This window comes from Octodon degus, unplaced genomic scaffold (assembly GCF_000260255.1).
Source record: "Octodon degus isolate 3935 unplaced genomic scaffold, OctDeg1.0 scaffold00077, whole genome shotgun sequence".
Taxonomy (NCBI): Eukaryota; Metazoa; Chordata; class Mammalia; order Rodentia; family Octodontidae; genus Octodon; species Octodon degus.
In genome coordinates, this window is record NW_004524653.1 from 9,996,961 (window position 1) to 10,010,968 (window position 14,008).

Consider the following 14,008-nt stretch of genomic DNA (forward strand, 5'->3'; position numbering starts at 1 on the left):
TAAGGAATGTGCCAGAGTTTACATTTTGACAATAAATTTAGATGTTACAAAAATGCTATGTAGATTGAAGAAAAACTATCTGACCTCTGAGACATTAAAGAGGAAGGGCTGGCTGGACTGTGTGGGGAGGAGCAGTACTGACATGGCACTGGGGTCACCCCCGAACTCTGGGACCTGCACCTCCCTGACTGTTTTGAAATGTGTGCTTCTGTGCGTCTGTTTCAGATCCTGGCTCGACAGACAGAACTGCCCAGAAAAGAAAGTTCCCCAGCCCTCCGCATTCCTCCAATGGTCACTCGCCTCAGGACGCGACCTCAAGCCCCATTAAAAAGAAAAAGAAACCTGGCTTACTGAACAGTAGCAATAAGGAGCAGGTAAAGGAGCCACCTGGAGTGGCATCCGCACCAGCGGGACAGAGGCCAGCGAGCAGCATGGCCGCTCCCCGGCGTCCCACGGCTGGTGACTTGGCATGGACGTGGCATGCTGCCTGGTGCTGCCTGGCCTTGGCATAGGACGAGAGGGGCATTAGAAGGGGCCTTGTCAGAGCTTCCAGCAGATTTGGAGATCTGTTCTGGGGACAGAGCAGTGACCCGGAGGAGATGAGGACATTGTTCTTGGGGTGGGAGAGGGGCTTTTCCGTACATTCATCTCCGCGCAGCCTGAGGCCGTTTTCCCCCTCCTGAGCCTCCACAAGCCTGTTTGTCTGGAGGTCCGCTGCTTGGCTGAGGCCTACTCCCCGCTGGTCTCCTTTTCTCATCTGTAAAATGAAGGGCTTGGGCCTGGCGAGCAGCGTAGCTGATGTGGACGCCCGGCAGGGTCACCGTCTCTTTATTCTTGTGGGTGCCCAGCCCCCTCCATACAGGAGATCCCATCACTCTCTTGGATGTTGTCTTAGGGACCATCTAGCTAGGTGGATGCAGGTTAGGTGTCTTCTGATTAGGACAGACCGAGCGACATCCATGTGACCTTGCTGGTGGCGTGTGTCTGGCCCTCCACAGAGCAGCTCCCCTAGCACCGTCCCTAGGCAGGGGTTTCTGGGAAAGTACCCTTCTGTCTCATGCCGTATGAGACTTGGAACGGCCCCGGGGCGTGGAGTTGGAGCTGAGCAGGACGGATGCTTTCCCTGGAAGAAGCCTAGCAATGGTTAACGGCTTGGCAACTGAGAGACGTGCAGGTTTCTGAGCACCAGGCTATTTTCACTCTCAAAATTATATAGCCAAATGCCAGCTCTGCCTCTTGCTTTGCGGCTGCGGGCAAATTAACCTCTCTGTATCTCGCTGTTGAAATGGGGAGCAGGGTTGCGCTCACTGTTCACTCTGCAGTCTGTTGTGAGAAGTGCTGGAGCCAAAGGACACACACAGTAATAATGTTAAAAACTAGGGTAAGGGCCGGCCTGATAGCTGAGTGGACTAAAGCGCCTGACCTTGGCGTGCTACGTGGGCCCCGCCCCTGGGGACACACTGAGACAGCAGTTGAGACTGGGCGTGGCTTGTAATGCCAGTGCTTGGGAGGCTGAAAACAGGAGAATCACTACGAGTCCATCCGATCTACGTAGTGAGACCCTGTAGACCCTGCTCTAAGCATAGAAAACAAGACAAAACAAAAACTAGGGCTGGGTCTTAAGTGCCTGCCTGACTAGTGCAAGGACCCAGGTTTGATCCCTGGTACCTCGTGTCGTGCTGGCCCTGGAACCTCAGGCGTACAGTGCCAGCCTGAAACAGAAACTGGGGGTTGTGGTGGTGCACACCTGGAATCCCAGTGCTGGGGGGCTGAGACAGGAGGATCACTGTGAGTCTGAGCGGAGTAGTGAGACCCTGTTTTAAAAAAACCCGGAAAACAACAACAAAAAACCAGACCCGAAAACAAAGCCACTCTTTGCTAAGTAGATTAACCGTACAATCTATACATGAAATACACAATATCTGTAAGAGTGTTGCAGACCCTACGGTAGCCATAAGCCCTGTGCGGGCTCTTGAGTACTTGGGCGTGGTGAGTGAGAGTAAGGGGCTAAGTTTTCAGTTCATTTAACTTAACGGTAAGTGCCCACCCCCGGCTCCGAGGTGCCAGCTGGATGGCTTCTAGAGCCAGCTAGGCGGCACCATTACGGGGAGGGAATTGGTAAGTCCTGAAGATATTTTGAGGGAGCTACAATTTGAAGAAAAGGATAAAGGTAATAATTCCAAAAGTTAGCTGGGCCTGGTGGTGCAGATTTGTAGATTGCAGTACCAGCCGTCTGGGAGGCTGAGACAGAGGATCTTGAGTTTAAGCCCAATCTGGGCCAATTAGGCGCTTTATCTCAAAATAAAATTAAGAAAAGAAAAGGCTGGGGATGTAGTTCAGTGTGAAAGCCCTGGGTCCAACTCCCAAAGGAACAATCCCCAAAGGATTTACTGTCTTGTCTACTGTTGTAAACATATTCGTGTTAATCTTAATGTCAGTGGCAACCCCATGAAGAAGGGCTACAATCACCCCCAGTTTGCGGATGGAAACGTTGAGGTTCATGGAGGTTACCTTTCTTCCTCAAGGTCTCAGAGCAGGTGAGAAGCTGCACTTGAGGTTAGATCTGCCTGTCTGGGTTGAGGCTGGTGACAACCGCCCTCTGTGACCCAGGAGCCCCCTCATAGCTGTAAGGCCTGAGGACTAAAAAAGAACCACGCCAGCCACAGATAACCCTCAGAGTATAACCAGTAATTCAACTTCCTTGGCCACAGTGTCCTCATAGTTACCAGGAGGTTGGCAGAGCAGACAAGTGACATACAGCCTCTACTCAGCCTCCTTCCCCTGCTCGTCCCTACCCGGTCTCTAGAAACCTGCTCCTGTCTCTTCTTCTGGTCGCTAAGAGATGTGGGCTCGCATTTTCTCCCTCCCTGTTCGTGTGCTAATACCTGTTCTGTGACACTTAAGCCTTGTGCTGTGTGTGTCAGTCTCTGTCCTCTAAGTGCCCTCACCCCTTAGGTCGGTGGCCAGCATCCAGTGTGGCCGCCTCCCTGGTGTGACTCTGGGCAGGCATTAGGGATGCAGGGGAGCACTGAGGGCGTGAGACCCAGCAGGGCAGAGGTGGGAGGGCGCAGGCCCAAGCATGCCCTTGGGTGACAGGTTGGCCTGCTCTATTCCCAAGAGAGGGACTGGGCTCTGCCTGGACACGTGACTCACGGTTGCCCCTGGTAGCCGGAGACTCTGTGTGACCTTGTGGGTTACTTGCTTTTGAGCTTCAGTTATGTCAAAATATAGGGGTTTAGACTGGGAACGTTGTGAGGTTGATTATAGGGTTTGCTACTTGGGACTCAAACTCCAGGGCACCATGGGCAGGAAACTTGTTTGTTGGCAGAGACCGAATAGCCTGAACTGGGAAGGGTGACATTCCTGACCCCTGACCCCTCATTCCTGCTGACTTGTGTGCAGGGTCCGGCAGTGTCCTTCGGCACTGTTTTCCTCAAGGGGAACATAAATACTTAAAATTATGCTGGCTGTCTTTCTTTCTCTTTCCTCAGACATTATATTTGGCTAGCATAATTTCTGTTAGTCCCCAACACTTGAGGGCTAGGAGATTTCCAATTAAAATGTGAATTTTTAAGTTTCCTTCGCCCTTCCCTCTGGTGCTCTCCTCTCCCCCACTTTTCCATGATGGGAATGCTGGGAATGGAACCCAGGGCTTTGCCATACTGGGCCTGCAAGGGCTCTACCACGTGGGATATCTCAGGATGCTCTCATGGGGCTTTCATAGGGGACCACAGTAAGTCCTGTGTGCAGCGCCCCTGGAGATGGGCTCTGAGCCCTGCCCTTTCCCTGCTGCCCACCCAAGCAGCCCTTTCTCCAGGGCTGGGTGGATTATGCTCGCTTTGGAAGGACTCTGTACTCTCCTATGGCACCTGCATAGAAATCCAGTTTGGTTTTCTTTTTTCCTTCCCAGACCCTAGGCACAGTCCCAGACCAGCTGTATAGTGCTTTCTGGAGATCAGATATCGGCAAGCTGAAGTCTGTGGTCCAACACTCCCCCCCCCCCCTTTTTTTTCCTCCCTTGTTTAAAGTACTGGGGATTGAATGCAGGGCCTTCACACTGAGCTATATTACTTTCTTTTCTTTTTTTTTTTTTGGTGGAACTGGGGATTGAATTCAGGCCCTTGCGCTTGCCAGGCAAGTGCTTATTCTACTGAGCCATCTCCCAAGCCCCTCTTTTTCTTTTCTGAGATGGAGTCTTGCTGTGTTGTCCAGGTGAAGGCTTGCCTTTGTAATCCTCCTGCCTCAGCCTCTGAATGTGCTGGGATTTGTCATGGAGGGCCTGTTGTTATAAATGAAATGTTATTGGCACACAGCTACACTTATTTATTTTTATATTGTTCCTGTTTTTGTCTGTTTTTAGCTTTTTTTGTGTGTGTGAGACAGGGTCTTGCTATGTAGTTCAGGCTGTCCTTGAACTCACTGTGTAGCCCAAGCTGGCTGTATACTGGGGCCAATTCTCTGGCTTTAGCCTTCTAAGCGCTGGAATTACAAGGATGTACCACCATGACTGGCATCTATTTATTATTGTTTTTATTTTTGTTTTTTATATAGGGTCTTGCTACATAGCTCTGACTTGTAGCAATCCTCTGTCTCAGCCTCCCCAGTGCTGGATTGCAGGCGTGCTCCACCACGCCTATGCCTGGTCTCAGGGCTGGCATGATGTACCCAGGGTTCCGGGGCTGGCAAGGCACGCGTTTCCAGGGATCAAACTTGGGACCTTGTGCTTGCCAGGCAGATGCCTAAACTATTGACCTACTTTCCCAGCCCTATTTTTTTTTTTTTTTTTTTTTTTTGCGGAACCAGGGAGGATTGAACTCAGCCCTTGCACTTGCCGGGAAAACGCTTATTCCACTGAGCCATCTCCCCGGCCCTTCCCAGCCCTATTGATTATTCTTATAGAACCCTTTATAGAAAAAGCTTGCTGGCTCCTTCTGCCTACTCAGACAGTCTGGAAGTAAATGAACAGGCTGTTTCCATGTTCTTGTTACCCCAACCCATGTGGCAGGAACAAGGGACTAAGAACATCTGCTTTCCTAGCTCGCAGTTATCCCTGAGTAACGTGGGTTGCAACCCTCCCACTTCTGTCAGGTCAGTCAGGGACCTTATACATGTGGGGGAGACACAGCATCGTATCATTTTACCTGATATTACTTGCTTTTTCTTTTTTTCTTTTCTTTTTGGCGGAACCGGGGATTGAACTCAGGCCCTTGAGTTTTCCAGGCAAGCGCTTATTCTACTGAGCCATCTCCCCGGCCCCATGTTCCATATTTCTTATCAGATTATTATTATTTTTTTAAAAATTTATTTATGTGTGTGTGTGACCAGCTCAGCCCACCAGGGGGTGGGGCTGGCTGGCATGTGGTGCTGGGGGATTGAACCGCGGTCCCTGTGCTTTAGCTAAGCTTGTTCTAAGTAGGTGCTTTAGACCACTGAGCCATCTCACCAGCCCCATCAGATTATTTTTTGTGGTGCAGGAAACAAGCAGCATTGTAAGGAAAGTATCGGATAGATGGGGACAGGGAGCAGGCAGACAGCCCCAGCGCTGCCCCTGCCTCAGAGAGAGGACTGGAAGTCCCTGGTGTCTAGGGTACCCAGCCCCAGCGGGAAAGCGGGAGAACCGAATAGCACCTGAAACTTCATTCTAAAGATCACTAAGCTCTCTCTGTTCAGTCCCCAGCACCAAACCAAATAAAATAAAAAGCACAAAGCCAAGCCCAAGGCCCCCCAGTGTTTCTTTTGTGTTGTGGACTTGGTACTGGTTAGGGAGATTAGCTGCCATTTTTTTTCCCCCTTCATTTATGCATTTGGTATAGAGGCTCACTACACAGCTTGGATTTACAGGGATCCTCCTGTTTTCAGTCTCCCCAGAGCTGGGATTGCAGGTGTGTGCCCCTACGTCTGGGCTTGGTTGCTGGCTCAGTGCACCTGGAGGCAGGGCTGGCACGCCATGTGGTGCCTGGGATTGCACCCCGGCCCTGCGCTTGCGTAAGCGCACTAAGGTACTTAGTCCTCTAAGCTGTCTTGCTGTCCCAAGCTGTCATATTTGAATTTTAGTTTCATTTAGATCTTAAGGATTGACTCTGATGTTTTGATTTCTTTGACTTTTAGTCTTTTTGACAGAGAGAGAGAGAGAGAGAGAGAGCGCGCGCGCGTGCGTGAGAGAGAGAGTATGTCATTTTATGCAGTTCAGGCTGGCCTTGAATTCACTTTGTAACCTAGGTTGGCCATAAGCTCTTTGGGGTTCCTCCTGCCTCAGCCTCAGCTGGGATGACAGGCCTCTGCCACCCCACTGGACCCTGACTAATTATTAACTCATAGGGGAGAAGTAGGGCATTACACATGTGACTTCTCAGGGGTTCTCCTTTTCCTTCCTCCCAGACAGGGAAAAAAGAAACAAAACAAAAAGATCTCTTGGGGCCGGGGAGATAGCTCAGTAGGATAAGCGCTTGACTGGCAAACACAGGGATCTGAGTTCAATCCCCGGTTCCGCCAAAAAGTTGACCTCAAACTTGCAATCCTCCTGCCCAAGCCCCCATTTGGTGGGATTACAAGTGTGTGCTACGGTGCCTGGCTTCCCCACCTCCCTGTCTTGCCCTATAAGTGTTAGGAAATGTTTGTCTTGGCAGACATTGACCTGGGGCCAGTTCGGCCCTCAGGGTGCCCCCACACATCAGGGCAGAGGAAGCCACTCATTGGCCTCTTTGAAGGTTTCTAGTAGGTCTTTTTTTTTTTTTAATGTATTTTACGGATTTTATTTCCTCTCAAGATTTAAAAATAATTTTTTTTAAAAATAAATTTAGGACAGGGTCTACAGGGTCTCACTACGTAGTAGTGATTCTCCTGTTTTCACCCAAGACCTGGGTTTACAGGTGTGTGCCACCAAGGCCAGTCTTAATTGCCATTTTGGTGTGCCCCCAGGTGGCCGGTGTAGCACAGCATTCAGGGGATTGAACCCTGTTGATTGCACTCTGCCAAAGCCAGCACTTTAGTCCACTGAGCTATCTGGCCCGCCCAAGAATTTGTATTAAGTGGAATTTGCTTTGGGTTACCAAAGAGTGTTCTCTCAGAGGTCCTAAAATATTAGAGTCCTTTCTGCTGTGAGGGACATCTTGGGTGGAGTGCAGGGAGCAGAGCTCCCTGGGAGGCCAGGGCTGAGTTCTGGCTCCTGACTCAGAGATCAGATAAGTCTTTTTTTTTTTTTTTTTTTTTGGTGGAACTGGGGATTGAACTCAGACCCTTGCGCTTGCCAGGGAAGTGCTTATTCTACTGAGCTATCTCCCTGGCCCCTAGATAAGTCTTTAACTGAGGGTTCCCCCCACCCCCAATCTGTGAAGCAGAGCTAGTAAACTTCCTGGGTGGTTGTCAGGATAAAGCAAAGATGGTTTGTGTGACAGTATGTTGAAAAGTGTACCACGTAATGTCTACAATAACAGTGATGTTGTTACCTGGAAATCAGATAGACTGCTGTGTCTTAAAAGTTGAACTGGGGGCCAGGGAGATGGCTCAGTAGAATAAGCGCTTCCCTGGCAAGCGCAAGGGTCTGAGTTCAATCCCCGGTTCCGGGGGGAAAAAAAAAAAAAAAAGTTGAACTGAAACAGGCAAATAATATTGGGTTAAAGAATGAAACAGTCACACTTACGGGACTTAGCTGCCTACTTAGTCAAATGAAAATGGGAAGGCTTAGAAAGACCATCGCAAAGGTCTGCTAAATAAGCATCAGTGAGGCTCTTTGTTGAGAAGCGTAGCAATTCCAGGCATCCTGAGGACATTAATTTAAAAATCTGATAATAAAAGGCAAGAACAGGATGTGACTGTCAATATCCTGTAGCGTTTGTGACTCTCAATATCCTGGAAGTCCTAGCCATTAAAATAAGGAAAATGGGACCCCCAGCACTGCAAAACAACAATGAGAAAAATCACAGCTTGACAGTATAGAAGTATTAGACATGAACAGATAAGACTGATGTTATTGAGAAGCGTTATTTTTTTCAGTCAATAAACTATATGTAAGCTCATTGTTAAAAATCAAATAGGCCGGCTAGCGAGAAAGCTCAGCAGACTAAGTGCTTGCTTAGGCAAGCTCAGGGACCAAGGTTCGATCCCCAGCACCACGAGGGGGACTGCTGGCCCCTCCCTGGGATGCTCTGTGCCTGCCTTTGAGATCGGGCATGGTGGCGCAGGTCTGTAATCCCAGAGCCAGGGTGGCTGAGACAGGAGGATCACTACAAATCCGAGCTGCGTAGTGAGACCCTGTACCAGTTTGTATGTTCTCCTATTAGCTACTTTGGAAATGTAATGGGAGACGATCCATGTGTGTATCAACTGAATTGTGCAATATTTAACCTTATATGAGATCTTTATGGATGAAGCCGTAATGGTGCTGAAGGATGGAACAGAAACGTGTTATACAATGGTGTGTACTCTGCAGTAGGTAACGGGTGTGGTTAGACTGCTACACCTGGTTGTAGAGCCATGGGATTGAAGCTCAAAGTAGATTGTGCAGTTTTCCTATGATGTATGTACGTATGTATGTATTTGGTACAGGGTCCCACCTACACAGCTCGGACTTGTCGTGATCCTCCTGTTTTCAGCCTCCGCAGTGCTGGGGTTACAGGCATGTGCCCCCACGCCTGTCTTGGTGCTCAGCACACCTGGGGGTGGGGCCAGCATGGCATGTGGTGCCGGGGATCAAACCCCAGGCTCTGGTTTGCCTAAGTACACCAGTGTGCCTAGTCCCCTGATCACACCAGCCAGCTGGAGCCGAGTTCTGAAGGTCACTCAGCCACTTCGCAGGCTGGTCTGTCGCAGCTGCGCATTGGTCTTTCTCTTGCTTCCCAAACTGCATTTCCTATTGGTGTCCGAAGGACCTTTTCCTAATGTTTCTTCTCGTGGATCTTTTCCTAATGTGTTTCTTCTGAGTGACGTTCTGTGTTTGCAGCATAGCATTGGTGTATTCTAGAACCTCTCAGTAGAGAAAGATTTCTCCTGATGTTTTGGGACGGGTGGAAGTTTGGCTCCAGTGTGATCCTTCTGCTGTCGGTGCTAGTGAAGGGATGTGGTTCCCTGGCAAATATGGGCACCTGTCATGTAGAGAGGCGCGGCTTTCCGAAGCTTCTTATGGGCTCCTAATAAGTATTGTATCATCAGGTGTAGACTTGAATGAGCATATGTTGTTGGTGACTTTAGTCCAGTTGTTCTATCTTCCAAGTGGCTACTGTCTAAAATTCACAGGGCCAATTACCGTACTTCTGTTGGACCTCCATACGGTGTATTCTTTTTTTTTTTCTTCAGTACCAGAGATTGAACCCAGGACCTTGCACTTGCCAGGCAAGCGCTTATTCTACTGAGCCATCTCCCCGGCTCCATACAGTGTATTCTTAACTGTATTAGTAGTGTTAACTGTATTAAATGCATGCATTATATCATCCCAGTTAATCTTTACACAATACCATGAAGTTGGGCACTGCTGTCTCCATTTTACAGATGAGAAAATTGAGGCTGAAAGGAGATGAGATATTTCCAAGGTCCTGCAGCTGATTAATAGTAGAGTTCAAATTTGTCCCCAGGGATTATACTAGGGCTGCCTCATACCTCTTAGATATTAGCTTTCCATCTACGGTCTTTAAAATAAAAGAAGGAACAAAAAAAACATAGTAGCTGATGATGTACCGATGGTGTATTTAGTAGAGAAACCCAAGCTAGCCTGGCTTTTTCGTGGATTTGTGAAATGCTGTAGTTTTCTCGTGTTGTGATTGATGTACTTGTAAATACCTGTTGAGAATGCACATTTGTTTTGAAACCGAACCTGTCTTTCTTGCCTACATTTCAGTCAGAACTAAGACATGGTCCGTTTTACTATATGAAGCAGCCACTCACCACAGACCCTGTTGATGTTGTACCGCAGGATGGACGGAATGATTTCTACTGCTGGGTTTGTCACCGGGAAGGCCAAGTCCTTTGCTGTGAGCTCTGTCCCCGGGTTTATCACGCTAAGTGTCTGAGACTGACATCGGAACCAGAGGGGGACTGGTTTTGTCCTGAATGTGAGGTTAGTTCCTGATGAATGAATGCATTACCTGCTTCGTTTCTTCTCCTTTTACTTTCTTCCTTTCACTTTTAAATTTTCAACTAATCCAGATAGAGGGAAAAGACAAACTTCTTGCCTTCCACCTTCTGGCCGCCCCTTGTTTGGGCCAGTTTCAGCGCCAGCCACAGCCCCGCTGCTCTGCGAAGACAACTGAGTGCCGCGTGCCTTGGCTTTGGTTCCTCTTGAGTCTGGACAGCTGTGAGGTCTGCGGTCATCTCTGTTTCCTCTGCAGCGAGTATCTTGGAAGTTTATGCGTTACAGTGGGACCTCGTTTTGTTTTGTTTAGCGGAACCTGGGATTGAACTCAGGCCCTTGCGCTTGCCAGGGAAGCGCTTATTCTACTGAGCCTTCTCCCTGGCCCCCTGGACCTGGTACTGAAAAGATGTCGCAGTGTTTCTCCCTTTCCTGGATGTCGTGTCTTCTGCATCGCAGTCCTCCTCCTCCTCCTCCTCATTAGCAGCAGCCAAGCAGGAAGACCACTGCAGCTGTGGGCTCAGCGTGGTGGCTGCCTGGTGCTCTCTTTCATGCAGCCGATGTTCCTTGAGTGCCTGTGAGGTGTGGGCATTTGGCAGAGCCCCGGGAGAGGCACACATCACATTTTTCTGAGAAGAAAAGAAGCAGCAGTCACCATGAAGTAGTTACTTGTGATGAGTTGGAAGGAAAATGCTCTGGAGAAAATGAGTTGAAGATGGGCAGTGGGAAGTGGAGGATGGAGGGGGTGTTCCCTTTTTAATGCCTAGGTCTAGGGCGCCTGACTGAGATAGGAGAAGGACCTGTAGGGGTAGACAGCGAGCCCTATTGACACCTGGGGAGCCCGACTGGGCAGAGGGCCTCAGGGGCAGGATGATGGCACAGTGAAGGCGGCGGGCGGCAGCATAGTTCTTCCTTTGTACAGAGCCCTGGCCCCTCTTTAGCCAGTCATTAGGGTTCCACTGTTCTGAGGTGGCTTCCGGGCCCGGTAGCTCCCAACCAGGATGCTGAAAACAAGAAAGTCACCTATGAAACCCCTTAACGTAGAATACATTTTGGATTTCAGAGTGCATTGATCTTTGATCTCAAAAGAATTTTTCTCTGTATGAAAGAGGATAGCTCAGATGTCTTTAATGGAAAATAAATCCAATTTGTAGGATATTATCTGAGGTGCCCCTTGCGTGTAGGGAGGAAAAAAAAAAATAACGTGCAAAGAAATTGGACGCCGTGTCAGTCTGATGAGGTTCTACCTCTGAAGCGGCAAAAGACGGCTTGCTGGGTCTCTTGGGCCCATGCTTAGTGGAGATGTGTGGCACAAGCTTGGGTCAGCGGTGTGCATCTCTGTCCTTGGAGCTCGAGCTCATTTAGGTACAAGTAGCGTGGCCCCTGGAATTTTCACCGATTTTGCTTTGTCTTAAGGAGCTCCTCCCAGCTGTGTAATGAAATTGCAGAAGAGATACTTCCAGCAAGTGATGGTCCCTGCTGAAGGATGGCTGAACCAATAGAGGGGGGCATTATTGTGTGCAGGAAGAGCTCCAAGGCAGGGCATTCTGGGCCATGCTCATTCCATCTCATATCCTTCTGCGGCCCAAAGATGCCTGCTGGCATTTCTGGTTTCATGTGGACAACCAAAAGCGCCCTTAGGAAAGATACCTCTTATTAAGCAGGAGTTTACCTATCATCCTTTAGCTGGTTTGTCTGGAGGCTTGAGCTTTACCCATCATTCATTATCTAGCTGGTCTATTTATTAGGCTTATTGCTCAGCTTGGCTCGCCAGTTCCCGTGCAGCACGGGGGCTGGCACAAGGCTTTCTAGTCTAGCTCTGTCTGGGATGGGAGAACCAGGCACTGCCAACAAGGAAGAGAGAATGGCAGCTGGGCAGCAACCCATGTGCCCTCCCCAGATGGCACCTGGGAACAAAGCGGAATCCAAACCAGCAAGTGTCTTAAGACTTAGGGCCCAGGGTTTCTTCCCCAGAAGAATTGGTAAGGCTGACAGCTGGGCCTGCTAGCTGCTTCAGGCTTCCGTCACCAAGCAATTAGATACGTGTGTCATACCCTGTTTCCAGCTTCTGAGTGACTCCCGCGTGGCCCTTTTCCTCGACAACTGACCAGACACATCTGAGAGTTCCTTTTGGAGGCCCCAGAAAGGTGAAGAATGGAAACTTAATCCCAATTAATTGAAGAAAAGATCTCCTTCACTCTCCCTTCCCAGATGGTTGGAATGTTTCCTGACATCAGCAGGATTTGCTATTTTTACTTTTGCTGCTACAGAGCTCTTCTGAATCCCTGAGACAGATCCAGATTTACATAGCAGAATCCGGTTTCAGCCATTTCTCTCTGCATTGGAATTTCCTTTATAAAATGACATTTACTGACCGTAGGGATAGGCGGCTAGGGTATGTGCCTGTGGAAGTTTGCCAGGATGTCCTGATATGCTTACATCTATGAAAAATGATGGAGAATGGACTCCTATTTATTATTAGTGCACACCAATCCCTGCATTCCTTCTGTAGAAACTCTGTCCCCTTTCACCAGCAATGTCATTGAGATGGCCTTGCCAGTCATAGCTCAGAGCCTTAAGAGGATCAAGATAAGCAGTTGATGAGTTTTCATCCTGTGGTGAGATCACCTTGAAGCCAGCAGTGGCCTTTCCTTTCATGGTCTGCTCTTGAGCCCCAAAGGTTGTAACAATGCCTTTCTTCCTGGTCCCAATCTACCCACACCTTTCTCAGATCATGTGATCTCCATGAGTTAGAAACACTTCCCAACAAGATAATAAGTGGATCGGTGTGCATTGTAATTTTTACCTACAGGTCCAGTAGTGAGTACACTTTGTTCTAGTGGACTGGAGTCCTTGCCAAACCAGTGAATTTTTTTTCCATTTAGATGGGAATTATTTTTTTAGGTGTAACCAAAATAGAAGGAGAATAAATACGTTGGCTGTAATCTCTTTTCTCTAACTGGACGCGTGTGTGTGGTTTTGACTTGTAGAAGATTACAGTAGCAGAATGCATCGAGACCCAGAGCAAAGCCATGACCATGCTGACCATTGAGCAACTGTCCTACCTGCTCAAGTTTGCCATTCAGAAGATGAAGCAGCCAGGGGTAAGAAGTTCCTGCCGGTGTAAGCATGAATGAAGAGAGTGGCTTCTGTTTTGTATGATTAGCACCTTACATATTCCTTGTAGGCTTTGCTTTGCAGACATCTGTGCATACTCATGGCAACTTCTTATGTCCAAATTAAAGGAAAGAAAATGTATAATTTAAACATGAGGCATAATGGTGCTCAGTGAATTCTGAGTGGTAAGCCCTCTGTTCCAGCTGAACAAAAAAAGAGTGAGGAAGTAACGTACAGTAGACAGTTGGTGTGCACTTAAGACTCACGTTGGTCATGAGGTGAAACTTCGCACTCCACAGGGCAGGCAGGAGTAGGATGCATTAGTGACATTCCATTTCCAGGACTACTGGGTGCCACCTAGTTTATTTATAACTGCGATCTGGTCATGGGACCTTCAAAGAAAATTCAACCAGAGAGGGCTTGCGAGATAGCTCAGCAGTCTAAAGTGCCTCCTTAGGCAAGCTTAAGCAGGTGCAGTGGACTTTGGTTGGATCCTGGGCACCACATGCCATGCCAGCCCCGCCCTCAGGGTGGGCTGAGTCAGCAAAAAACAATAAAAGAAAAAAAAATTCAGTGCCATTTACAGAAAGGTTAGTTGCTTCAGTTTTGAAATGCGATCGATGCATGCATACCCTCTTGATCCCTTTGGGAAAATCTGTGAAAGTGGTGCCCATCATTTCAGCTGACAAGTGGTGCATTGCCCACGGCTGTCCCACCTAAGCGACCCAGGCTGACCATAACGATTGTGGCTTGTGCATTATGATAGCTTGTAGGAAAATGACAGTATAATTGATGTGCTCTTTGGCCTATAGATGAATGTAAAATATTGAG

The 14,008-nt window shown here is 48.6% G+C and overlaps 1 protein-coding gene across 16 annotated transcripts in view; it reads left to right on the plus strand.

The window, feature by feature from the left end:
• The window catches only part of Zmynd8 (zinc finger MYND-type containing 8), a 132,808-nt gene that overhangs the window by 37,177 nt on the left and 81,623 nt on the right, over nt 1-14,008 (plus strand). For 11 of the 16 annotated variants that reach the window (XM_023720750.1, XM_023720746.1, XM_004636060.3 and 8 more), the window contains 3 exons: nt 226-374; nt 9,830-10,048; nt 13,051-13,164. In XM_023720750.1, the coding sequence (XP_023576518.1) occupies nt 226-374; nt 9,830-10,048; nt 13,051-13,164 (482 nt within the window). Of the gene's footprint in view, nt 1-225; nt 375-9,829; nt 10,061-13,050; nt 13,165-14,008 lie in introns of those variants that run through there. The other 5 variants (XM_004636062.3, XM_004636059.3, XM_023720743.1 and 2 more) reach the window with 3 other exon arrangements.